The sequence below is a fragment of the Panulirus ornatus genome, chromosome 12 (assembly GCF_036320965.1).
Source record: "Panulirus ornatus isolate Po-2019 chromosome 12, ASM3632096v1, whole genome shotgun sequence".
NCBI classification, from domain to species: domain Eukaryota; kingdom Metazoa; phylum Arthropoda; class Malacostraca; order Decapoda; family Palinuridae; genus Panulirus; species Panulirus ornatus.
In genome coordinates, this window is record NC_092235.1 from 63,934,149 (window position 1) to 63,961,954 (window position 27,806).

General features: G+C 39.4%; 2 protein-coding genes across 5 annotated transcripts in view; one reads left to right on the top strand and one right to left on the bottom strand.

The window, feature by feature from the left end:
- Positions 1-27,806, top strand: part of SA1 (stromal antigen) — a 171,269-nt gene that overhangs the window by 4,294 nt on the left and 139,169 nt on the right. Inside the window, exon 1 of one of the 4 annotated variants that reach the window (XM_071668066.1) lies at positions 5,412-5,446. The exons of the other annotated variants lie outside the window; for them this stretch is intronic. Within the exon in view, the coding sequence (XP_071524167.1) occupies positions 5,427-5,446 (20 nt within the window). The 5' untranslated portion in view covers positions 5,412-5,426. Of the gene's footprint in view, positions 1-5,411; positions 5,447-27,806 lie in introns of those variants that run through there. 4 annotated transcript variants of the gene reach the window in all.
- Positions 726-26,906, bottom strand: Hao (Hydroxyacid oxidase). The gene is made up of 10 exons (XM_071668067.1): positions 26,787-26,906; positions 15,995-16,151; positions 15,717-15,868; positions 15,461-15,581; positions 13,280-13,414; positions 13,019-13,153; positions 12,553-12,685; positions 7,258-7,374; positions 4,765-4,876; positions 726-3,438 (listed from the first exon to the last, which is right to left on the bottom strand). The coding sequence occupies exons 2-10, from the start codon at positions 16,129-16,131 to the stop codon at positions 3,371-3,373; spliced, it is 1,110 nt and encodes a 369-aa protein (XP_071524168.1). The 5' UTR covers positions 16,132-16,151; positions 26,787-26,906; the 3' UTR covers positions 726-3,370.

Sequence of the window (27,806 nt, forward strand, 5' to 3'; positions counted from 1 at the left end):
AAAAGACAGACTAAGAAGATACACATTTCACAGGTGGAGGAAGGAAGGGGAAGGGTAATGGGATCTAGATGATGATGTGCAGGGAGGGTGGATGTGTTGAATATGAAACATTTAAGGACATTATGTGGTAGAAGGTGGTTTGATTTAGTGATTTACAGAAGAGTAAGAGAGAGGTATGGTAATAAGAAGAATGTGGTTGAGAGAGCTGAAGACAGTGTGCTGAAATGGTTTGGACATACGAAGAGAATGAATGAGGAAGGATTTAGAAATTGAAATTTTTTTTTTTTATTAGTTTTTAATTTAAAGGATTGTAAAGTATAAGACAAAAAGTTAAAAGAATTGTTTCAGAATTAAATTGCCACCCCAAAAGTGTGAAAATAATTGTATATTTTATAAGAATTAACAAAGAGTGAAAGACTGAATAAGATGCTAGATTTATCCCAAAGGTATATAATTTTCATAATGTGAAATATAGACAGTACAGAGAAATCAAAACAGCAGAAAAATTTTGAAATTTCAAAAAATTACATCTTTAAATGAAAATGCTAATGAATAGAAATTGTGTGAATAAGATGCCAGATATATCCCAGAAGTATATGATTCTGATATACGAAATACAGATGGTACAGGGAAATTCTTACACTTTTGTAAATTTTCTGTGAATTGAAAATAAATTCAAAAAGTTTGCTTCTGGCAGTGAGAAAACTTGTTATATTTACAAGAAATTCCTGTATTTTATGCTTTATTGAATACTATAAACATGCAATTATTCAATTATGATGTCAATGTATATATTATGTACCACTTTTGTGGGAGTTTTATATACATATGCACAAAACACCACATGGATACGCCATTTACAAAGTTTGGGTGGTATTTAGCTGAGCATAAGAGGGTAGAAAGGGGTGCATTTGCTTGATGAATAATGCAGTGAGAACTCAAAATTTTTCTAAGGCATCCATAGAGCTAAAGTTTTAAGATATTTGATGAGAGTGTGGCTTTTCATGGGCTTTCTTTTGGTAATTAGGAGAACAACGTTAATCATGAATAGAGTAGGGATGTATTTGAATTGATCAAGGGAAAAGTATGGAATTATTTGGTCAACTCTTGTAGAGATCCTGACTATGATTTGTGCTTTAAACTTTAATTATTATTATTATTTTGCTTTGTCGCTGTCTCCCGCATTTGCGAGGTAGCGCAAGGAAACAGACGAAAGAAATGGCCCAACCCACCCCCATACACAATGTATATACATACACGTCCACACACGCAAATATACATACCTATACATTTCAATGTACACATATATATACACACAGACACATACATATATACCCATGCACACAATTCACACTGTCTGCCTTTATTCATTCCCATCGCCACCTCGCCACACATGGAATACCATCCCCCTCCCCCCTCATGTGTGCGAGTTAGCACTAGGAAAAGACAACAAAGGCCCCATTCGTTCACACTCAGTCTCTAGCTGTCATGCAATAATGCCCGAAACCACATCTCCCTTTCCACATCCAGGCCCCACACAACTTTCCATGGTTTACCCCAGACACTTCACATGCCCTGATTCAATCCACTGACAGCACGGCAACCCCAGTATACCACATCGATCCAATTCACTCTATTCCTTGCCCTCCTTTCACCCTCCTGCATGTTCAGGCCCCGATCACACAAAATCTTTTTCACTCCATCTTTCCACCTCCAATTTGGTCTCCCACTTCTCGTTCCCTCCACCTCCGACACATATATCCTCTTGGTCAATCTTTCCTCACTCATTCTCTCCATGTGCCCGAACCATTTGAAAACACCCTCTTCTGCTCTCTCAACCACACTCTTTTTATTTCCACACATCTCTCTTACCCCTACATTACTTACTCGATCAAACCACCTCACACCACACATTGTCCTCAGACATCTCATTTCTAGCACATCCACCCTCCTGCGCACAACTCTAGCCATAGCCCACGCCTCGCAACCATACAACATTGTTGAAACCACTATTCCTTCAAACATACCCATTTTTGCTTTCCGAGATAATGTTCTCGACTTCCACACATTCTTCAAGGCTCCCAGGGTTTTCGCCCCCTCCCCCACCCTATGATTCACTTCCGCTTCCATGGTTCCATCCGCTGACAGATCCACTCCCAGATATCTAAAACACTTTACTTCCTCCAGTTTTTCTCCTTTCAAACTTACCTCCCAGTTGACTTGACCCTCAACCTTACTGTACCTAATAACCTTGCTCTTATTCACATTTACTCTTAACTTTCTTCTTTCACACACTTTACCAAACTCAGTCACCAGCTTCTGCAGTTTCTCACATGAATCAGCCACCAGCGCTGTATCATCAGCGAACAACAACTGACTCACTTCCCAAGCTCTCTCATTCACAACAGACTTCATACTTGCCCCTCTTTCCAAAACTCTTGCATTCACCTCCCTAACAACCCCATCCATAAACAAATTAAACAACCATGGAGACATCACACACCCCTGCCGCAAACCTACATTAACTGAGAACCAATCACTTTCCTCTCTTCCTACACGTACACATGCCTTACATCCTCGATAAAAACTTTTCACTGCTTCTAACAACTTGCCTCCCACACCATATATTCTTAATACCTTCCACAGAGCATCTCTATCAACTTTATCATATGCCTTCTCCAGATCCATAAATGCTACATACAAATCCATTTGCTTTTCTAAGTATTTCTCACATACATTCTTCAAAGCAAACACCTGATCCACACATCCTCTACCACTTCTGAAACCACATTGCTCTTCCCCAATCTGAGGCTCTGTACATGCCTTCACCCTCTCAATCAATACCCTCCCATATAATTTACCAGGAATACTCAACAAACTTATACCTCTGTAATTTGAGCACTCACTCTTATCCCCTTTGCCTTTGTACAATGGCACTATGCATGCATTCCGCTAATCCTCAGGCACCTCACCATGAGTCATACATACATTAAATAATCTTACCAACTTTAATATAGGTCTGATATTAATATGGGAATTCATTGAAACCTGCTAGTTCATTTTCAAATATGCAGACATTTCAGTTAAGTGGACAATTGCTGTGAGAATGGCAGTGTCCAGATAAAGGGTGTTAACTGTACATTGAGTGCATAGGTGCACATGCTGAAAATAGATTGGTATCTTATCATTGTGCTATTACGTTATGATTATCTTATGTGATTTTTTTCCCTAAAATATATTTGTACATGCAACACATGGCTTGTATGCTCCAGATGTATGATTACTGTATTTCAGCAAAACTTTTCCAGATACTTAAACTTGTACATCTTCGCCAGACATCTACTACACTTTTCTTATTTTTCAAAAGCAATTAGAGGCGTGCATATTTTTCCTTACGGATTACCATGTCTCTTGTGATGTCCTTCACTGTTGCACAACCTAAGGAGAAAGATAACAATTATACTACCATAATCATACAGATCTCTTGATTTGATAGTAATGTTAACATTAGAAAGTCATTCATCTTTTTTCAAAACAGGATTTATAACTTCTTGAATGCTTCCTGACATTCGTATATCTTCTTAGGATATACGTACAAATTCAGCTCTTTACTTCTTCTGCTGGTGGTTAGCAATTTTTGATAACTGTTGGAAAGGGTGGTTGTTAGCAGAGAGTGATTTGTGAGTGGTGTTTTAAGTATTCTGTTGGCTGTATGTTATCTAGTGAAAATCATGTAATCTGTAAGCAGTACTATGGACACCATGTGAGCCACTAATGGTGACAGTACTATGGACACCATGTGAGCCACTAATGGTGACATTACTATGGACACCATGTGAGCCACTAATGGTGATGTAATCTGTGATTGTGTCATGGTATTTGTTAGTAGTGTGAGGCAATTTTAATGGTGTGAATGTTTTTTTAATAATGTTAATGTCAGAAATTCATATATCTTTTTTCAAAACAGGATTTATAGCTTCTTGAATTCCTCCTTGCATTCTTGTCTCTTCTTAGGATTTACATACTGAAATTCAGCTCTTTACCTCTTCTGCTGGTGGTGAGCAATTTTTGATAATTGTTGGGGAGTGAGGATTGTGAGCAGAAAGTGATTTGCGAGCAGTGTTTTTAGCACCCTGTTGGCTGCTTGTTATTTAGTGAGGATCATGTAATCTGTAAACAATACTATGGACACCATGTGAGTCACTAATAGTGATGTAAGCTGTGATTGTATCAAGGTTGTTGTCAGCACTGTGTGAGGCAATTTTTGTGGTGTGAGTGTAGGATGATTTTAGTGTGTGTTGACAAGCCTATTCCTAGCACTCCTTCTTAATTTCTATGCCTTCTTTTAAAGCTTCCATTTATTTTTCATTCTTGGCTGGCTGTATTGGCTCCGACAGTGCTATAAGTCTTAGGTTTATCCCACAGAGTAATTCTAGTGACTGTACTGAAGCTTACTAGCACAAGAAATTCCTCAACTATCAGGAGAATTTAGATTTGCAATTTATAAGAAGTACATGTCTTTGGTTTCTTCTGTTGAATTTAAAATGAAAATTGTATTCTGTTTTCCTCACATTGATTTATAAAGTTTGTTTTAGGATTTATCTGTGTTGGTTAAGAGCTTTACAGAATTGTGATAGGATTTGACTTTCTTATGTCAACTTACATGAAATATTAGTATACTGTATAATGAAATGTTGAAACATCTTTGTTATTTTAAGAAAAGAGAATACCATATCCTTGCATTTTCGTTATATAGGGACCTACCTGATAGAGCCATAACCGAGTCCAACTCGGTCTGTAGTATGTCTAGGATATCATATGCTCCCTCCTCTCCTCCACATGCCAAACCCCACAGCAGAGGACGGCCAAGAAACACCTGATTGATTTAAAAGAATGTATCATGTATCGAGCTTTCAATATCTCAGATTGTTCAGTACGCGAAGAATCTTCCGAAAGATTTTATTTCAGTTATTAATCTAATCCACTTCATAAGTGGTGAAGATTAGAGAGAATTGTTCTTGTCACTTGTTGAGGAAATTTGCAATGTGTTTTTAAAAAGAGTCTTAGGATTTTATGAGTGAAATAGTGATCAGATGCATATTTTAGAAATACAAAGGTTCTTTTGCAAGTATGTACATAGGGAGGGAGTTGTGGTAGGGAATTAGAAAAGGACCAAGAAAAGTTTAAGTTAGGGGACATAGTAAGGACCTGGATATGAGGACATTTAAGCAAATGTGGTCTTTCTTTCTTTGTTCTAGGTGGTACTTAGGGTTCTTTTGCAAGTATGTAAATAGGGAGGGAGTTGTAGTAAGGAAATAGAAAAGGACCAAGAAAAGCTTAAGTATGGGGACATATTAAGGACCTGGACATGAGGACATGTCAGTGAATGTGGCCTTTCTTTCTTTGTTCTAGGTCCTACCTCGCTAATGTGGGAAACAGCCATCAAGTAAGAAAAAAATTTAATGTATATGGGGTGTCTGAATGTGTATGGATGTAACCAAGATGAGAAGAGAGGAGAGATAGGTAGTGTGTTTGAAGAAAGAATCTGGATGTTCTTGCTTTGAGTAAAATAAAGCTCAAGGGTAATGGTTTGGAAATGTCTCAGGAGTAAAGCTGGGGGTTAGTGAGAGAGGACAAGAGCTAAAGAAGGAATAACACTTTTGCTGAAGCACTTGTGTGAGTGTAAGATAGAGTGTAATGAAGTAAATTCTAGATTGCTGTAGGCAAAACTGAAAGTGGATGGCAAAAGATGGGTGAATATTGGTGCTTATGCACCTGGTCATGAGAAAAAAGATCATGAGAGGCAAGTGTTTTGGGAGCAGCTGATTGAGTGTGTCAGCAGTTTTGATGTATGAGATCAGGTATATTAGTAATGGGTGATTTATATGCTAAGGTAATTGATGTGGCAGTTGAGGATATAATTGGGATGGATGGGGTATTCATTGCTATTAATGGAAATGGGGAAGAGCTTGTGGAGTTGTGTGATGAAAAAAGACTAGTGATTGGGAATACCTGATTTAAAAAGAGGGATATACACAAATATACATATGTGAGTAGGAAAGATGGTGAAGCGGCTTTATTAGATTACATGTTAGTTAATAAGTGTGTAATAGGGAGACTTTTGGATGTAAATGTGCTGAGGGGGCAGCTGGTGGGATGTTTGATCACTTATCTTGTGGAGGTGAAGATGAAGATTTGTAAAGGTTTTTGAAAAAGAGGAAACAATGTTGGGGAGAAGAGAGTGGTGAGAATAAGTGAGTTTGTGTGAAGAAATACTAGGAGAGATTGAGTTTAGAATGGCAAAAGTTGAGAGTAAATGAAGCGAAGGGAGTGGGTGAGGAATGGGATATATTAAGGGAAGCAGTGATGGCATGTGCAAGAGATGCATATGGCATGCAAAAGATAGGATGTCGGCAGATTAGAAAGGATAGTGAGTGGTGTGATGAAGAAAAAAAGTTGCTAGTGAAAGAGAAAAGAGAGATGTATGGATGGTACTTTCAGGGAAGAGTGCAGATGAGTGAGAAATGCATGAGAAAGCAGCAAGAGATCAAGAGAAAGGTGCAGGGGTTGAAAGAGAGGGCAAATGAAAATTAGGATGAGAGAGTATCATTAAACTTTAGAGAGAATAAAACAATGTCTTGGAAGGAGGTAAACAATGTGCTTAAGACAAGAGAACATATGGGAACATCGGTTAAGGGGACAAAAGGAAAAGTGATAAAAGGTAATGAGGAGATGGAAAGAATATTTTGAAGGACTGTTAAATGTATTTGATGATAGAGTGGCAGATACAGGGTGTTTTAGTTGGGGATGGGGAAAGTTAAAGCTTTATGCATTTCCATGTAAGTCAGGTTTCTTAATTCTGGTGCCATTTTTGTACACTCCCCAGGACTTTCTTTATGAGCTCTTTGTGCTTCTTTAGGTATGGTGACCAAACCTGAGAAACATGTATGAAAAATTGTGCACTGGTGTTTATTGAACCATGAGGCATTCACTCGTGAGTTGTAATAAGCAAATCAACTTCAAGGATTTTTTAGTGTGTCTGGAATGTTACTTTGTAAAAGGATATAATTTCTGTTTATTCATTTTGTGGAATTGCATGATGAAAATATTGAGGGAAAATTTTACATGAATTAGAATATTGTATGGGATGCATGGTATACAGATGAGGAACATTACAGTAATGATTATAGTATCTTAAATGATGTACAGTTATTTATTGACAGCTGCGTAAATAAGTAGGTTCATTTATTAGCTTACCATCTGTGCACCAAGAGCCAAAGCCTTGAAAATGTCAGTGCCTTGGGAGAATCCTCCATCAACATATACTTCACATCGACCATTGACAGCTTTCACTACCTCGGGTAGGGCTTCAATCTGATGAAATAGTATAAATTTGGTGACAGATATTTAATATGAGAAACTTTCACTTTATTCATATAAGGGAGGTAAATGCAAGGGTTTTGGAGAGAGGGGTGAGTAATGCAGTCCGTTGGAGATGAGAGGGCCAGGGAAGTGAGTCAGTATTTGTTCGCCGATGGTACAATACTGGTGGCTGATTCGAGTAAGAAACTGCAGAAGTTGGTGACTAAGTTTGGAAAAGTGCGTGAAAGGAGAAAGTTGACAGTAAATGTGAATAAGAGCAAGGTTTTTAGGTTCAGCAGGGTTGAGGGCCAAGTTAGTTGGGATGTGTTTGAAATGATAAGAATTGGAGGAAGTGAAGTGTTTTAGATATCTGGGAGTGGACTTTGCAGTGAATGGAACCATGGAAGTGAGTCTTGGGATTAGGGAAGGGGTAAAGTTTCTGGGAGCGATGAAGAATGTGTGGAAAGAGAACATTATCTTAGAGAGCATAAATGGGTATGTTTGAAGGAATAGTAATTCCGGCAATATTATATGGTTGCGAAAGGTGGGCTATAGATAGGGTTGTGTAGAGGAGGGTGGATGTGTTGGAAATGAAATGTTTGAGGACAATATGTGGTGTGAGGTGGTTTGATTAAGTAAGTAATGAAAGGATTAGAGATATGAGTGATGATAAAAAGAGTGTGGTTGAGAGGGCAGAAGAGAGTGTGTTGATTTAGTTTGGACATATGGAGAGAATGAGCGAGGAAAGGTTGACAAAGAGGATATATGTGTCAGAAGTGGAGGGAATAAGGAGAAGCAGAAAACCAGATTGGAGGTGGAAGGATGGAGTGAAAAAGAGTTTGAGTGATTGGGGCCTGAACAAACAGGAGGGTGAGAGGATTGCAAGGAATAGAGTGAATTGGAATGATGTGGTATACTGAGGTCAACATGCTGTCAATGGACTGGACCAGGGCATGTGAAGCATCTGGGGTAAACCATGGAAAGGTCTGTGGGGCTTAAATGTGGACAGGGAGCTGTGGTTTTGGTGTAAAAGTTAAAAAATTTCACATGTATGGTAGTACAGAGTATGGTGGATGTGTTGGAAATGAAATGTCTGAGGACATTATGTGGTGTAAGGTGGTTTGATCGAGTAACTAATGAAAGAGTAAGAGAGATGTGTGGTAATAAAAAAAGTGCGGTTGAGAGAGCAGAAGAGGGTGTGTTGAAATGGTTCAGACATATGGAGAGAATGAATGAGGAAAAATTGACAAAGAGGATATACGTGTCAGAGGTGGAGGGGACAAGGAGAAGTGGGAAACCAAATTGGAGGTGGAAGGTTGGAATGAAAAAGATTTTGAGAGATCAGGGCCTGAACAAACAGGAGGGTGAGAGGAGTGCAAGGAATAGAGTGAATTGGAATGATGTGGTTTACTGGGGTCAACATGCTGTCAGTGGACTGGACCAGGGCATGTGAAGCATCTAGGGTAACCATGGAAAGGTCTGTGGGGCCTTAATGTGGATAGGGAGCTGTGGTTTTGGTGCATTACACATGACAGCTTGAGACTGAGTGTGAATGAATGTGGCCTTTTTGATTGTTTTTATGGTGCTTCTAGCAACTTACCTCCCACACCATATACTCTTAAAATCTTCCTCAAAGCATCTCTATCAACCTTGTCATATGCCTTCCCCAGATCCATAAATGCTACATACAAATCCATCTGTTTTTCTAAGTATTTCTCACATATGTTCTTCAAATCAGACACTTGATCCACACATCCTCTTCCATTTCTGAAACCACACTGCTCTTCCCCAATCTGATGCTCTGTACATGCCTTCACCCCCTCAATCAATACCCTCCCGTATGATTTCCCAGGAATACTCAATAAACTTATGCCTCTGTAGTTTGAACACTCACCTTTACCCCCTTTGCCTTTTACAGTGGTACTATGCACGCATTCTGCCAATCCTTAGGCACTTCACCATGATCCGTACATACATTGAATATCCTTACCAACCAGTCATCAACACAGTCACCCCCTTTTTTTTAATATATTTCACTGCAGTACCATCCAGACCCACCACCTTGCTGGATTTCATCCTCAGCAAAGCTTTCACTACCCCTTCTCTGCTTACCAAACCATTCTCCCCGACCCTCTCACTTTGCACACCACCCTGACCAAAACACCCTATATCTGCTACTCTATCATCAAGCACATTTAACAAACCTTCAAAATACTCACTTCATCACTACCTGTTATTACTTCCCCACTTGCCCCATCAAAATGTTCCCATTTGTTCTATTGTCTTATGCACATTATTAACCTCTTCCAAAATATCTTTTTATCCTTCCTAAAATTCATTTTATTTTTTATTATACTTAGTAGCTGTCTCCCGCTTTAGCGAAGTAGCAGAAGGAAACCGATGAAAGAATGGCCCCACCTACTCACACACACATGTATATACATAAATGCCTACACGTGCACATATACATACCTATACGTTTCAATGTATACATACATATACATGCACAGACATAAACATATGTACACATGTGCATATTCATGCTTGCTGCCTTCATCCATTCCCATCGCCTCCCTGCCACACATGAAAAACAGCACCCCCCCTCCCCCCACACGTGCGAGGAAGCGCTGGGAAAAGACAACAAAGGCCACGTTTGCTCACACTCAGTCTCTAGCTGTCATGTGTAATGCACCAAAACCACAGCTCCCTTTCCACATCCAGGCACCACAGACCTTTCCATGGTTTACCCCAGAAACTTCACATATCCTGGTTCAATCCATTGACGACACATTGACCCCGGTATGCTACATCATTCCAATTCACTCTATTCCTTGCATGCCTCTCACCCTCCTGTTTGTTCAGGCCCTGATCTCTCAGAATCCTTTTCATTCCATCCTTCCACCTCCAATTTGGTTTCCCACTTCTCCTTGTCCCCTCCACCTCTGACACGTATACCCTCTTTGTCAATCTTTCCTCACTCATTCTCTCCATATGTCCGAACCATTTCAACACCCTCTTCTGCTCTTCTTTTATTACCACACATCTCTCTTACCCTTTCATTAGTTACTCGATCAAACCACCTTACACCACATAATGTCCTCAGACATTTCATTTCCAACACATCTGCCGTACTCTGCACTACTATATAAGTGAATTCTTTTTAACCTTTATACCGCAGCAGTCATAATATCCAAGGTACACTCTGAGTGCAAGATATTCCAAAAAGATATAACCATCAGTTTGTTATTGTGATTAATTTGAGCATAATTTTCTAAATAAAATGATTTACAACTTCACCTGATGAGACATTGTTTATGTGTACTATGCAGTCTTTAATTTATGCAGATTTACTTGCAAGAGCATGAAGTACGCCATGGGTATTTTCAGGCAAACATCGTGAGATGCTTGATTTTTTTGGAAGTGTATTTTTCTCATACAGATATGTTATTTAAGTTTTTCATCAATGATATTTCTTAAAACAATAACACAGCTTCAAAGATTATTATATAATGTGAGGGCTTAGATCTCATTCATGTTTTCATGACATCTCCACTTATACTACCCTAGGTATGGAGGAAATTTAGGCTGTAGTATCAGAAAACAGTGTGTGGGATGCCATTATTAGCATTAATGGCTCTGCTTATACCTTACAGCTGCAGCGAACAGAAAAAAGGTTACTGAGGCATTGAAAGTGTTAGACCAGATTTTCTCAATCACCAGTTCATTTTTAACTCAGAAGATGAGAAATTTTTCACCATTTTCATTTACATTGGGAACTCATGCTCCCTAATTAAACCCTGAAATACCTAATCATTTACTAGTGTATTCAGATCCCATTGTTAGCACTAATGGCTCTGCTTATACCTTACAGCTGCAGCGAACAGAAAAAAGGTTACTGAGGCATTGAAAGTTTTAGACCAGATTTTCTCAATCACCTGTTCATTTTTAACTCAGAAGATGAGAAATTTTCACCATTTTCATTTACATTGGGAATTCATGCTCCCCAGTTAAACCCTGAAATACCTAATCATTTAATAGTGTATTCAGATCCCCCAACATTAATGTTCTATTCCTTACATCAAAGTTACAGAAACACTCTTCTCACCTCCCAAAAGACTTGCCTCTTCATCACTCGTTACTACTAGGTGCATTATTATTTGCAGTCACCCATCTCTCTTAATTTACTTTCATTGACACCCTCATCAGTCTGGAACTCAGTTTCTTATGCTTTTTTTTTGACATTCTCACAACTCCAACAGAAATGCCCCCAAGACTTTACCCCCTTGGACATTCTCAAATTATTCTTCCCCCTCCCCTTTGTGTTTATTTCACTCAGAGCTAGAGCATCCCAATTCCTCAGTAACATGATACTAGTGTCTCCCTTCTTCTCATCCTGGTTACATCAACAGATCTTCATACACCCCTAGCCTAGGCCTAAAAAGCATGAAGCATTCCTTGCTTGGCTCTCTCTTCTGCTCTCCCTTTTAGAAAGTCAGGTACAAGTAGGGAAGGGCTTCCAGCCCTCTACTCCCACCTCTTCTGACATGCAATAGATATGAGGTTAGTATTCTCACTCCCCTATTCCCAGGAGTAGAGAAAATTTTGGATTCAGAATAAAGAATTGTGAGTTAAGAGTTGTCAAGTTTTAGCAGAAAGTAGAGAGGAAGTTTAAGTTTCTGCTTATTGAATTCCAACAACCCCTTTTGTGTAAGGAGCAGAAACAGAAAATTTGAGCCAGAGAAAGGAAATATGACAGCAACAGCAGTGCTTGCTTAGTGCACTACTGTCACTGCTCCCAACACCCAGGTGGTAGTACCTTCCTGATTGGTGCATACCTCTGAGTTGTTTCTTACCATCAGTTAATTTTTGATAAGAATCCTGACCAGGTGCTTGGATCTCAATGGAGGATGGGAGTGCACTTGGATGGGAGCTTTACTGTAGCATGATTATCAATTTGATGGAAGATGGTTTAATGAGTTGTAAACAAGTTTTTGTTCTGAAATTATTGGAAGATTTTTTGTTGCTTTTATTGAATTCTTAGTATTGAGAATGTAAAATTGAGACTTCAAGTATGAACTTAGGTTATGTGACAGATAAACAGATCTTAAGAGTATATTTTGGAATGTAATCAGGAATCAATTATGAGAAGGATGAGTTAGCTAAAATAGTATTTTTGAAGAGTTTACTGACCGATGGTGGCACTCCATCCACCTGACGGGCTCCATGGTTTGATACCCATATTGCGGTTGCACCAGCCTCTAATCCCAGAATGGCATCTTCAGCTGTCAAGATACCTTTGAGCACAATAGGTAGCTTCGTTATTCTGTAATGAAGTACTTAATTGTGTAAGTTAGCAGAGCAAAAATGTTGCTATTGGAAACTTTGTTTACTACAGATATTAATAGCAAATGTAACTAAAATTTTCTTAACAAATTTGTTTGCTTTTCTTTTTTCTATGACTTTTGGAAGCCATGTAGCAACATTCCCATGGATTTGGGCATTCTTGCCCTTTCTCAGCCTGCAGAGTTGGGGACCTCAGTTTTGGTAATTTGATTCCAACAAAAGGTGCATGCCTGAATGAACTTGACTCACAAGTGAGAATGGCATTGTATGGTTGTATTTTATGCTGTAGGTCAACATTTTTCATATACAGTACCTGGTAAGCCATGTGATGTCTTCCCAGCTCAGTGAAGGATCAAAAAGAGCCTTGACATATTCATTGATATTTGAACCTCCAGAAGAAATGTTTGCCAAAGTAGACTTTTCATCATCTGTCTGGAAATTGGCAAGCCTGGAAATGTATAGACATAAAAATGCAGTTGCATAAATTGTTGTGATACATATATACTTAATTTTGTAAAATGAAGAGACCTAATAGCATATGATACATTAGGTGTAAAAAGATGTATTACCTTACCTGAAGTATGGAGGGAGGGTAAACTTGTTTTTTATGTCTTCTCGTCTAATGCCAAAATATGGTGCGTCCACAGTAAGAATTAGGGCTGCAAATCCATTGGCTTCTGCCCTTTGCACAAGGTTTGCTGTTACCTCTCTGGGGAAACATGTTTTCAGTTTCTTAGATTTTGCAGTAGATGTCAGTGGTAATCTGAGTGATTTCATTTTATAGTGTGTATCTGAAGTACAGTATGTTCTCATAACCTGCCATAAACTTTACATGATAATAAGGCTGTACACAGGAACTAATCAGGGCAGTCAGTACTTCTGTTCCAACTTGAGTGTTAAAGAGGTGTCCAGAACTGTACTGTACCCTCTGTTAAGATTGCTGGTCATATTTTCTGTCATTAAACCTAAACTACTATATTGAGTTACTCTAAATATTTCCCTGCTTGCAATACGCACATATCATATTGTTTTATATATATTTCTTATTTTCACAGTCTTTCTCCCCAACTTTATTTGCAAAATGAATCATTAAATACAAACATAGAAGAGTTTAACATGATTATGACATAAGAGTGAATAGGGTTAGAAGTAGAAAGGATATCATTTGTTAAGAGAAGAAAGAGAGCAGATGATAGGACAGAATCTTGAAGAACACCACTACTAATAGAATATATGGGGGAAGTTGCTCTATCAGTGACACCTACAGTGGTACAGCCAGAGGTGAAATTGAATATGAAAGAGTTTAGAAAAAACAGGGAAACCAAAGGGTTTTGGAAAGCAAAGACTTATTGAATACCTGAATTTGGAGGGCTGGAGGTGAGTCACAAAGGAGAGAAGATTACCATTAGATGTAGCACTAAAATCCAGTCATGTGATATGAAAGAAGGAAATGGGATTCAGAGTGTCTGAGAAAGTGAAAATCTAGAAGAGTTTTGAAACAGGGTAATAGAAAATAGAGATTTTGAGCCAGATGGCATCAGAGTTAGACTCAAGATCCACAATGTGAGCAGTAGGTTTTTTGTACTACAGCATACACATGCTCCACCCGTGGAGCGTAAATGGTAATAGAGATTATAGTTCAAGATTTGATGGTGCAAAGGAGTAGCTGCCTTGCACAGTTGGATTTCAGAGAAGAAAAAGATTTGGGGAGGAGGTAATCAGTTGGTATTCAATGCAGGGAAGGTTAGAATTATGGCTGAATGCTGAAGAGATGTATGGAAAAAGTGCCAGGTCTAGGAGATGTAGCTGTGGAAGTGAGGGGGATCCCAGTTGCATGTGGTGGTCAAATGTTCCCTGGGGTCCATGAAACCTCTCTTGACAGGTGATGTTGCTCCAAATCTGTGTCAGAAAATTATAGAATGGTTACTACTGCTATAGATTTTCAAATATTGAAAAGTTAGAAGAAATGAACAAGAAATTATGATGTGTGTGAGTTGTGTATTTTCAAGTGTTGTGTATGAGAAAAAGAGGATGTGGTTGGTGTGGTTGAATAACAGCAACTGACATGTTTGAGGCAAGGGAAAAAAGACAGTGATCTGAGGCTAAAAGGGAGTACATAACAAACACTGCAGTGGTGTCTCACTGCTCCACCACTACTGTCCCTCCTGCAACCTAAACAGTAGCACCTCCCTGGTCATTGGTTTCTTTTACCCATTACTACCAGGAAGAAGATGGAAGAGGTGGAGTGAAAGAGGCTTATTGGTATTCTTGGCTGAACATTCAGGAGAATGAGAGGCTTGTTTGGGACAGAAATAATTGGAGCAGTATGTTATACACAGGGTTATGTTTTGTCATTGGACTGAACTGGTGTATATAAAGCAGCCGGGGAAAATCATAGGATGGAATATAGGGCTTGGCAGGGGATGGTGGCTGTGATTTTGTTGTATTATGCATGGCAGATAGAGAGAAGATGTCAGCAAGTAGGGCCATTGTTTCTGTTTCTGGTGCTACCTCACTAAGACAGATAATGATTATCAAGTATGAAGAAAAAAATTGATATCTTCACTGTCTTATAGATTAACCATATTAACATATTTTATTAGATAATGGCACCATAAATGGTGTTGTATTGCCTTGATTCTCTGAAATTTCCTAAGTTATGGTCAGTAAATCAGTAATGAGGTAGTATGTTAATAGCTTCATCCATGGAATCAGTTGTTCTAAGCTCTTATGAAGTTGTACAGTGGTCTTTTACCTGTCCTTGTATATATACAGTTGAAAAAGGCGAAGTGTGTCAGGTGCACTTTTGGCTATCTCCTCAATACTGGTTGTTGCAATGGTACTCAGGGTGAAAGCTGTCCCAATTTTTCCGGCAGCTGTTGTAACAGTGCATGGAATTAAAGAGAAATCAAAACATAAATTTTTGAACCTTAGCAACTCTGTTTCAGAACTCTGGAATGCCTATAATGTGACTTACTGCATCATACGTGGTGTGCAGAGTGTGATCTTACCTCGTGCATTTGCATTTTCCCCATCTGGATGAGCCATTTTTTGCATTGCTGTTGGGGCTACACCATATGGGACATCGACGTTATGTCCCAGTATAGTAGTAGCAAGACTTCTTTTAGACACATCTCTTAGAAATCTTGGGCGAATGTACCACCTAGAGAAGAGTAAAGCCATTAAGAATTTTATATTTGCACTTTTTTATTATTCTTTATTTCATATAGCACTTTTGGTTTGATCAAATCTTTTTGTAGCATGAAAAATTGATGCCATTTGGACGTACCGGTTGATTGCCTCTTTGTTTTCATGAAGAGTTATTTCTTGCAGGGCTCCAGATTTGTAGTAGCCAAGTATACTGTGAGGCAATATTTTGTGCGCCTCCACAGCATAGTCATCAACAGACACCATGGGTGGCTTCATTCTGAGTCCAGGGAAAGTGGCTGCAGTTCAAAAAGATATATTTAGATTTTATTTATTCACATAATTTCAGTGCTGTCAGTGGATTGAACCAGGGCATATGAAGTGTCTGGGGTAAATCATGGAAAGGTCTTTGGGGCCTGGATGGTGAAAGGAAGCCATGGTTTTTGTGCATTGCACATGACAGCTAGAGACTGAGTGTGAACGATTGTGGCCTTTTTTACCTTTTCCTGGTTCTGCCTCGTTCGCTTGGGGGAGAGGGGGATGCTATTTCATGTGTGGTGGGGTGGCAACAGGAATGGATGAAGGCAGCAAGTATGAATATGCACATGTGTATGTATGTATATGCATGCATATGTTGAAATGTATATGTATGTATATGTTGAAATGTATATGTGTGTGTGTGGGCGTTTATGTATATACATGTGTATGTGGGTGGTTAAGGCCATTCCTCGTCTGTTTCCTTGCACTGTCTCGCTAACGTGGGAGACATCGATTAAGTATAATTGAAAAAATTTAGTATATTGTACATGGCAGAAAGAGTGAATGTGTGCATGCTTGGTTATTTTTAGTTTGTTCTTGATATTATCTTTTCAGAAAGATATTATTTTGAATTTTGATTTTCACTGTTAATGCCATTGATTGAACAAGAAAACCAATCCCCTGAACAATAAAGTAAAGACCTTCAACTCTAGACTCAACCAAATGTTAAATAATCTCCAGGACATTCTGAAATCGGTAAGGATGGTTGATCCTTCTCTTCCTTATATGTATGGTCTCCCAAAAACTCACAAAGATGGATGTCCCCTCAGACTAATTATTTTTTTTTTTTTTTTTTTGCTTTGTCGCTGTCTCCCGCGTTTGCGAGGTAGCGCAAGGAAACAGACGAAAGAAATGGCCCAACCCACCCCCATACACATGTATATACATACACGTCCACACACGCAAATATACATACCTACACAGCTTTCCATGGTTTACCCCAGACGCTTCACATGCCCTGATTCAATCCACTGACAGCACGTCAACCCCGGTATACCACATCGATTCAATTCACTCTATTCCTTGCCCTCCTTTCACCCTCCTGCATGTTCAGGCCCCGATCACACAAAATCTTTTTCACTCCATCTTTCCACCTCCAATTTGGTTTCCCACTTCTCTTCGTTCCCTCCACCTCCGACACATATATCATCTTGGTCAGTCTTTCCTCACTCATTCTCTCCATGTACCCAAACCATTTCAAAACACCCTCTTCTGCTCTCTCAACCACTCTCTTTTTATTTCCACACATCTCTCTTACCCATACGTTACTTACTTGATCAAACCACCTCACACCACACATTGTCCTCAAACATCTCATTTCCAGCACATCCACCCCCCTGCGCACAACTCTATCCATAGCCCATGCCTCGCAACCATACAAAATTGTTGGAACCACTATTCCTTCAAACATACCCATTTTTGCTTTCCGAGATAATGTTCTCGACTTCCACACATTCTTCAAGGCTCCCAGGGTTTTCGCCCCCTCCCCCACCCTATGATTCACTTCCGCTTCCATGGTTCCATCCGCTGCCAGATCCACTCCCAGATATCTAAAACAGTTTTTCTCCATTCAAACTTACCTCCCAATTGACTTGACCCTCAACCCTACTGTACCTAATAACCTTGCTCTTATTCACATGTACTCTTACCTTTCTTCTTTCACACACTTTACCAAATTCAGTCACCAGCTTCTGCAGTTTCTCACATGAATCAGCCACCAGCGCTGTATCATCAGCGAACAACAACTGACTCACTTCCCAAGCTCTCTCATCCACAACAGACTTCATACTTGCCCCTCTTTCCAAAACTCTTGCATTCACCTCCCTGACAACCCCATCCATAAACAAATTAAACAACCATGGAGACATCACACACCCCTGCCGCAAACCTACATTCACTGAGAACCAATCACTTTCCTCTCTTCCTACACGTACACATGCCTTACATCCTCGATAAAAACTTTTCACTGCTTCTAACAACTTGCCTCCCACACCATATATTCTTAATACCCTCCACAGAGCATCTCTATCAACTCTATCATATGCCTTCTCCATGTCCATAAATGCTACATACAAATCCATTTGCTTTTCTAAGTATTTCTCACATACATTCTTCAGAGCAAACACCTGATCCACAAATCCTCTACCACTTCTGAAACCACACTGCTCTTCCCCAATCTGATGCTCTGTACATGCCTTCACCCTCTCAATCAATACCATCCCATATAATTTACCAGGAATACTCAACAAACTTATACCTCTGAAATTTGAGCACTCACTCTTATCCCCATTGCCTTTGTACAATGGCACTATGCACGCATTCCGCCAATCCTCAGGCACCTCACCATGAGTCATACATACATTAAATAACCTTACCAACCAGTCAATAATACAGTCACCCCCTTTTTTAATAAATTCCACTGCAATACCATCCAAACCTGCTGCCTTGCTGGCTTTCATCTTCCGCAAAGCTTTTACTACCTCTTCTCTGTTTACCAAATCATTTTCCCTAACCCTCTCACTTTGCACACCACCTCGACCAAAACACCCTATATCTGATGATGTCCCCTCAGACTAATTATATCATCTGTTAATTTCCCTAGTTATGAATTTTCTAAATGGTTAGCAAAACAGCAGTCTTCAAGGAAAAATCACTTCATCGCATGCTAGTAATAGCTTAGACTTTGTAAACAAAGTTATAATTATTAATTTGCCTGATCATAAGCTCATTAGCTTTGATGTGAATTCCCTTGTCAATATAGTACCCATTAATGAAACTATCACATATTGAAGGAGGAAATTGTTTGATCTCAGTCTTGCCTTGCCCCAACCCATAAAAACTTCCATTGACTCAGTAGAGCTTTGTGTTTCCAATAATGTTATCCAAGATGGTGAAGGTAAGTTTTAAAGACAAATTTGGTCTTGCCTTGGGAAACCCTCTTAGTTATATTCTTAGTAACTTATGGAATATTTTGAAACTGAAATTCTAACATCAATCAATAATCATCTGAAAGTGTGGTTTAGATACGTGGATGATGTGTGGTCCCTTTGGCCATTCTTCCAAGATTAACATGTTTTCTTTAATGAATTAAATAACATCCACCCCAGCATCAAATTCAAGGTTGAATGGGAAAAAGAAGGCAAACTGCCCTTTCTTGATGTGTTGATAACTAGAGAATCTGATCATTTTTCCTTTTAAATCAATGGGAAGCCTACCAACTCTGAGAGCTATAATCATTATTTCTCAGTACATGATTCTTCTATAAAAGTGTCTGTAGTTATGTCTGTGTTTTAAGAGCACAATGGATATGTGATCCCCATAGGCCTGGTAGATGAATGTAGTCATATAAGACATATCTTTAGGCAGTTATATTATTACAACTGGTTTGTGAACAAAGCTTACTGGAAAGCTTCTTGTAACAAAAATGTGACAAATAAGAATGTCTAAATGTTTAGTGTTGCCCTATTCTCCCAACTTAGCTGATCTGAAATGTTCTAAAAAACAGTGCTTGTAATGTTGCTTTCCAGTACAATAACACTGTCAGTAACACTTTAATAGATAGTAGGCCAAATCATGCAACAATTGAGAGTTTATGCCATCAAATGCAAGGCATGTAAAGATATACACGTAGGCCAGACCGGAAAAACTAACGGAGAAGTGTTATTGGCGCCATCATGCAGTACGCTGGGATGACCACAAAAAATGCGATTGCTAAACACTGTTGTGAAAATGATCACCCTATAGATTTTGAAAATTTCATTATACCCCTCTGCTGATTATGCCACATACAGCGTCAGTGAATCTGTCTTAATTGCTATTACTAAGAACTTCAATTTGTCCCCAGGCCACTCTAAAGTCCATCTTAGTATTAACCAAATCATATGGGTAAAACTGAAAGTGGATGAAGAGAGATGGGTGATTATTGGTGGCTATGCACCTGGGCATGAGAAGAAAGATCATGAGAGGCAAGTGTTTTGGGAGCAGCTGAGTGAGTGTGTTAGCAGTTTTGATGCACGAGAGCGGGTTATAGTGATGGGTAATTTGAATGCAAAGGTGAGTAATGTGGCAGTTGAAGGGTGTTCAGTGGTGTAAATGGAAATGGTAAAGAGCTTGTGGATTTGTGTGCTGAAAAATGACTGGTGATTGGGAATACCTGGTTTAAAGAGAGATGTACATAAGTATATGTATGAAAGGAAGAGAGATGACCAGAGAGGGTTACTGGATTATGTGTTAATTGATAGGCACGTTAAAGAGAGACTTTTGGATGTTGATATGCAACTGAAGGGATGTCTGATCATTATCTTTTAGAAGCGAAGGTGAAGATTTGTAGAGGTTTTCAGAAAAGAAGAAAAGAAGAGAGAATGTTGGGGTGAAGAGAGGGGTGAGAGTAAGAGAGCTTGGGAAGGAGACTTGTGTGAGGAAGTACCAGGAGTGACAGTGTAGAATGGAAAAAGGTAAGAGCAAAGGACGTAAGGGGAGTGGTAGAGGAATGGGATGTATTTAGGGAAACAGTGATAGCTTGCGCAAAAGATGCTTGTGGCATGAGAAGCATGGGAGATGAGCAGATTGGACAGGGTAGTGAGTGGTGGGATGAAGAAGTAAGATTATCAGTGAAAGAGAAGAGAGAGGTGTCTGGATAATTTTTGCAGGGAAATAGTGCAAATGACTGGGAGATGTATGAAAGAAAGAGGCAGGAGGTCAAGAGAAAGGTGCAAGCGGTGAAAAAGAGGGCAAATGAGAGTTGGGGTGAGAGAGTATCTTTAGATTTTATGGAGAATAAAAAGATGTTTTGAAGGAGGTAAATAAAGTGCGTAAGACAAGAAAACAAATGGGAACATTGGTGAAGGGGTCTAATGGGGAGGTAATGACAAGTAGTGGTGATGTGAGAAAGAGATGGAATGAGTATTTTGAAGGTTTGTTGAATGTGTTAGATGATAGCATGGCATGTATAGGGTGTTTTGGTCGATGTGTTGTGCGAAGTAAGGGGGTCAAGGAGAATGATTTGGTAAACGGAGATGAGGTAGTGAAAGCTTTGCAGAAGATGAAAGCTGGCAAGACAGCGGGTTTGGATGGTATTGCAGTGGAATTTATTAAAAAAGGGGTGACTGTGTTGTTGACTGGTTGGTGAGGATATTCAGTGTATGAATGATTCATGGTTAAGTGCCTGAGGATTGGCAGAATGCATGCATAGTGCCATTGTACAAAGACAAAGGGGATAAAGGTGAGTGTTCAAATTACAGAGATATAAGTTTGTTGAGTATTCCTTGGAATTTATATGTGAGGGTATTGATTGAGAGGGTGAAGGCATGTACAGGACATCAGATTGAGGAAGAGCAGTGTGGTTTCAGAAGTGGTAAAGGATGTGTGGATCAAGTGTTTGCTTTGAAGAATGTATGTGAGAAATACTTAGAAAAACAAATGGATTTGTATGTAGCATTTATGGATCTGGAGAAGGTATATGATATTGTTGATAGAGATGCTCTGTGGAAGGTATTAAGAATATATGGTGTGGGAGGCAAGTTGCTGAAAGCAGTGAAAAGTTTTTATCGAGGATGTAAGGCATGTGTAGGAGTAGGAAAAGAGGAAAGTGATTGGTTCTCAGTGAATATCAGTTTGCAGCAGGGGTGTGTGATGTCTCCATGGTTGCTTGATTTGTTTATGGATGGGGTAGTTAGGGAGGTGAATGCAAGAGCTTTGGAGAGAGGGTCAAGTATGCAGTCTGTTAGGGATGAGAGGGCTTGAGAAGTGAGTCAGTTGTTGTTCACTGATGATACAGTGCTGGTGGCTGATTCGGGTGAAAAATTGCAGAAGCTGGTGACTAAGTTTGGTAAAGTGTGTGAAAGAAGAAAGCTGAGAGTAAATGTGAATGAGCGCAAGGTTATTAGGTACAGTAGTGTTAAGGGACAAGTCAACTGGGAGGTAAGTTTGAATGGAGAAAATTTGGAGGAAGTGAAGTGTTTTAGATATCTGGGGGTGGATTTGGCAGCGGATGGAACCATGGAAGCGGAAGTGAGTCACAGGGTGGGGGAGGGGGCGAAAGTTCTGGGAGCATTGAAAAATGCGTGGAAGGCGAGAAGGTTATCTTGGAAATAATGGGTATGTTTGAAGGAATAGTGTTTCCAACAATGTTATATGGTTGTGGGGCATGGGCTATAGATAGAGTTGTGCGGAGGAGGGTGGATGTGTTGGAAATGAGATGTTTGAGGACGAAATGTGGTGTGAGGTGGTTTGATCGAGTAAGTAATGAAAGGGTAAGAGAGATGGGTGGTGGTAAAAAGAGTTTGGTTGAGAGAGCAGAAGAGGCTGTATTGAAATGGTTTGGTCACATGGAGAGAATGAGTGAGGAAAGATTGACTAAGAGTATATGTGTGTCAGAGGTGTAGGGAATGAGGAGAAGTGGGAGACCATATTGGAGGTGGAAGGATGGTGTGAAAAAGATTTTGAACGATCAGGACTTGAGCATGCAGGAGGATGAAAGGGGTACAAGAAATAGTGAATTGGAACGATGTGGTGTCCCGGGGTCGATGTGTTGTCATTGGATTGAACCAAGGCATGTGAAGCGTCTGGGGTAAACCATGGAAAGTTTTGTGGGGCCTAGATGTGGAAAGGGAGCTGTGGATTTGGTGCATCATACATGACAGCTAGAGACTGAGTGTGAACGAATGTGGCCTTTGTTGTCTTTTCCTAGCGCTACCTAGCGCGCGTATGGGGGAGTGGGTTGTCATTTCATGTGTGGCGGGATGGCGATGGGAATGAATAAAGGCAGTATGTACATGTATATATCTGTGTATGTATATATATGTATATGTTGAAATTTATAGGTATGTATATGTGCGTGTGTATACGTGTATGTATATACATATATATATATATATATATATATATATATATATATATATATATATATATATATATATATATTTTTTTTTTTTTTTTTTTTTTTTTTTTTTTTTTTTATACTTTGTCGCTGTCTCCCGCGTTTGCGAGGTAGCGCAAGGAAACAGACGAAAGAAGTGGCCCAACCAACCCCCCCCCCCCATACACATGTACATACACACGTCCACACACGCAAATATACATACCTACACAGCTTTCCATGGTTTACCCCAGACGCTTCACATGCCTTGATTCAATCCACTGACAGCACGTCAACCCCTGTATACCACATGACTCCAATTCACTCTATTCCTTGCCCTCCTTTCACCCTCCTGCATGTTCAGGCCCCGATCACACAAAATCTTTTTCACTCCATCTTTCCACCTCCAATTTGGTCTCCCTCTTCTCCTCGTTCCCTCCACCTCCGACACATATATCCTCTTGGTCAATCTCTCCTCACTCATTCTCTCCATGTGCCCAAACCATTTCAAAACACCCTCTTCTGCTCTCTCAACCACGCTCTTTTTATTTCCACACATCTCTCTTACCCTTACGTTACTTACTCGATCAAACCACCTCACACCACACATTGTCCTCAAACATCTCATTTCCAGCACATCCATCCTCCTGCGCACATCTCTATCCATAGCCCACGCCTCGCAACCATACAACATTGTTGGAACCACTATTCCCTCAAACATACCCATTTTCGCTTTCCGAGATAATGTTCTCGACTTCCACACATTTTTCAAGGCTCCCAAAATTTTCGCCCCCTCCCCCACCCTATGATCCACTTCCGCTTCCATGGTTCCATCCGCTGACAGATCCACTCCCAGATATCTAAAACACTTCACTTCCTCCAGTTTTTCTCCATTCAAACTCACCTCCCAATTGACTTGACCCTCACCCCTACTGTACCTAATAACCTTGCTCTTATTCACATTTACTCTCAACTTTCTTCTTCCACACACTTTACCAAACTCAGTCACCAGCTTCTGCAGTTTCTCACATGAATCAGCCACCAGCGCTGTATCATCAGCGAACAACAACTGACTCACTTCCCAAGCTCTCTCATCCTCAACAGACTTCATACTTGCCCCTCTTTCCAGGACTCTTGCATTTACCTCCCTTACAACCCCATCCATAAACAAATTAAACAACCATGGAGACATCACACACCCCTGCCGCAAACCTACATTCACTGAGAACCAATATATATATATATATATATTTTTTTTTTTTTTTTTTTTTTTTTTATACTTTGTCGCTGTCTCCCGCGTTTGCGAGGTAGCGCAAGGAAACAGACGAAAGAAATGGCCCAACCCACCCCCATACACATGCCTTGATTCAATCCACTGACAGCACGTCAACCCCGGTATACCACATCGCTTCAATTCACTCTATTCTTTGCCCTCCTTTCACCCTCCTGCATGTTCAGGCCCTGATCACACAAAATTTTTTTCACTCCATCTTTCCACCTCCAATTTGGTCTCCCTCTTCTCCTCGTTCCCTCCACCTCCGACACATATATCCTCTTGGTCAATCTTTCCTCACTCATTCTCTCCATGTGACCAAACCATTTCAAAACACCCTCTTCTGCTCTCTCAACCACGCTCTTTTTATTTCCACACATCTCTCTTACCCTTACGTTACTTACTCGATCAAACCACCTCACACCACACACACACACATATATATATATATATATATATATATATATATATATATATATATATATATGTATGTGTGGGTGGGTTAGGCCATTCTTTCATCTGCTTCCTTGCTCTACCTTGCTAACAAGGGAGGCAGCGACAAAGTATGATAATAAAAAAATAAAAGTACAACAAAGAGAGAATTGACATAACGAAAACATAGATAAAAGTTGTTCAGGACACACCTAGCTGCCCAGGTCAATCTCTGCCGCATGACCACAGCTCCGTATGCACTTCTAGGCCCCACAGACCTTTCCATTGTTTACCCCATGTATTTCACATGGAATGGTTCAGTCCATTGACAGCATGTCGACCCAGTCATACCATATCATTCCAATTCACTCTATTCCTTGCATGTCTCTCACCCTCCTGTATGTTCAGGCCCCGATTGCTCAAAACCTTTTTTACTCCATCCTTCCACCTCCAATTTGGTCTCCCACTGCTATTTGTTCCCTCCACCTCTGACACATATATCCTCTTTGTCACCCTTTCCTTACTCATTCGTTCCTTATGTCCATATCGTTCCTACACACCCTCTTCTTTCTCAGTTACATTCATTTTATTACCACACATCTCTCTTTTCATTACCTACTCGATCAAACCTCCTCACACCACATATTGTCCTTAAACATTTAATTACCATCACTTCCACCCCCCTCCGTATAACCCTATCCATAGCCCATGCCTCGCAACCATGTGATATTGTTGGAACTACTACTATTTCAAATATACCCATTTTTATCTCCGAGATAACATTCTCTTTCCACACATTCTTCATCATTCCCAGAACCTTTTCTCCCTCTCCAACCCTATGACTTAATTCCACTTCCATGGTTCCATTTGCTGCTAAGTCCACTCCCAGATATGTAAAAGACTTCACTTCCTCCAATTTTTTTTCCATTCAAATTTACATCCCAACTAACTTGTCCCTCAACCCTGCTGAACCTAATAACCTTGCTCTTATTCACATTTACTCTGAACTTTCTCATTTTGCACGCTTTTCCAAACTCTTCCATCAACTTCTGCAGTTTCTCACTCGAATCAGTCTCCAGAGCTGTATCATTGGCAAACAACAATTGACTCGCTTCCCACGCTCTTTCATCCCCAGCAGACTGCATACTCACCCCTCTCTCCAAAACTCTTTCAGTTACCTCCCTAACCACCCCATCCATGAACAAATTAAACAACCAAGGGGACATCACACACCCCTGCTGCAGACCAACCCTCACTGGGAACCACTCACTATCATCTCTTCCTACTCGTACACATGCCTTTCACCCTTAATAAAAACTTCTCACTGTTTCTAACAGCCTACCTCCCACTCCATATACTCTTAAGACCCTCCACAAAGCATCTCTATCAACCCCATCATATGCCTTCTCCAGATCCATAATTGCTACATACAAATCTATTTGTGTTTCTAAGTATTTCTCTCATACATTCTTCAAAGTAAACACCTGTATATATTGAACTATAATCTATGGTCCTTTGTTGTTTTTCCCTGTTGAAATATATTGTCAAAAGCTGTCCATTAAAAAGATTCTTGTGTTTGTTTCTTTTGTGGTTCAGATCTTACTGGTGTCATGCTTAGTTCATCGAACATTGGATTCTTATGTATTTCTTTTGTGGTTCAGATCTTACTGGTGTCATGCACAGCTCATCAAACATTTTGCACTTTAAATGTTTTCATGAAGCACATAGCATCATTTCTAGATTGTAGGATAAGACTGATTACTGTTACTAAAAAGGCTTTGATTTCCTTGTATGATATCTTTTAGGTACACCTCATTAAAGAACTGCTTATACATGAAAACTAATTGCAGGATTTTTGTGTACTGCATTTAACTTTTACTCTCTTGCTGTGTATTAACCACTGTTATGTCTTTCTGGTGGTAGAGGTCTTTAAGTATGATTTTATGTATATATATTCAGTGTAATAGTAGATCATTTCTAGCTTTTGTATGGATGTGATGGGTACTCTTGTTAGTAAAATTTTGAAGACGATATATATGAGGAGACAGCAACTACCTGTTTGTTGTTAAGTACGCAACAGATGGTATCTCTATTACACACAAGAGCACCAGTTATCTGATTGTAGGCTCCACAGTCCATAGTCCACACTGCTGCTAAAGTGAAAAGTTGCCAAAATGCTGAGGTATGATTATTTGAAAAATGAGTAGTATTGTTTAGGATAATCAGTCTTTCTTTATGTTAGTTACAGAGTTTTGTTTCAGTGTATTTAAACTAAGTGTAACTAAGTTAAAAACAAGAATATAGTGTGTTTTAAAAAAAATACTATTTAGTAACTTGTGATACATTGGCAAGATTCCAAGATTGTTCCAACCCAGTGCCACAGCCTTGGCTTGTGCTAATAAGACTGGATTATGTTGATTTTTTGAAGGATTGTGGGATGATATGTATACTCAGTTATTTATATGGAAGTTTTAATCTTGATTTTACAAGAAAACTTATTTTTAGATGATATGGCATGATTTATATAAGAAAAAGTTCCAAACCTGTCATTGGAATATTTGATTGTCTTTATTACAGTGAAGGATTATTAGAACAAATTCTAGCCTTTCATTTAGATAAAGAATTAGCTTTATTCCAACAAAAGATAATTGGAAAAAGATATCCTGATCTTTCAGTAAATAAAGAGATGGCTTTATTTCAATGCAGGTTTATTGGGAAAAATGCTAGTACCTTAGCTTAGATAGATAAAGAGTTGGCTTTATTACAGTGAAGGATAATTGGAAATATAAATTTATCCTAGTCTCTCAGTTAGATAGAGAGGTGGCTGTATTACAGTAATGGATTATTGAAAAATAAGAAAGATATCCTAGTATTTCATGTAAATAAAGAGTTGGCTTTATTGCAGTGAAGGATTATTGTAAAAGTAGATCTTTGTCTTTCATTTAGATACAAAGTTATCTTTATTCCAGTTAGGAATTAAACTCTTTAGATTCAAATTTATATATAACTGTTGCTGGGTCCCACCTGCAAGAGGAAATTCCACCAGTTAAAAGTCACCTTTGGCAAGATTGTATC

What these genes read in the sequence shown, in the direction of transcription:
- Hao (XM_071668067.1), bottom strand. Translation starts at nt 16,131, where the DNA reads ATGAAGCCACCCATGGTGTCTGTTGATGACTATGCTGTGGAGGCGCAC. An exon ending in TGGATGGAGTGCCACCATCG is followed by an intron (nt 7,375 to 12,552) that starts GTCAGTAAACTC and finishes CTATTTCATCAG; the next exon opens with ATTGAAGCCCTACCCGAGGT. An exon ending in TGGCTCTTGGTGCACAGATG is followed by an intron (nt 4,877 to 7,257) that starts GTAAGCTAATAA and finishes TAAATCAATCAG; the next exon opens with GTGTTTCTTGGCCGTCCTCT.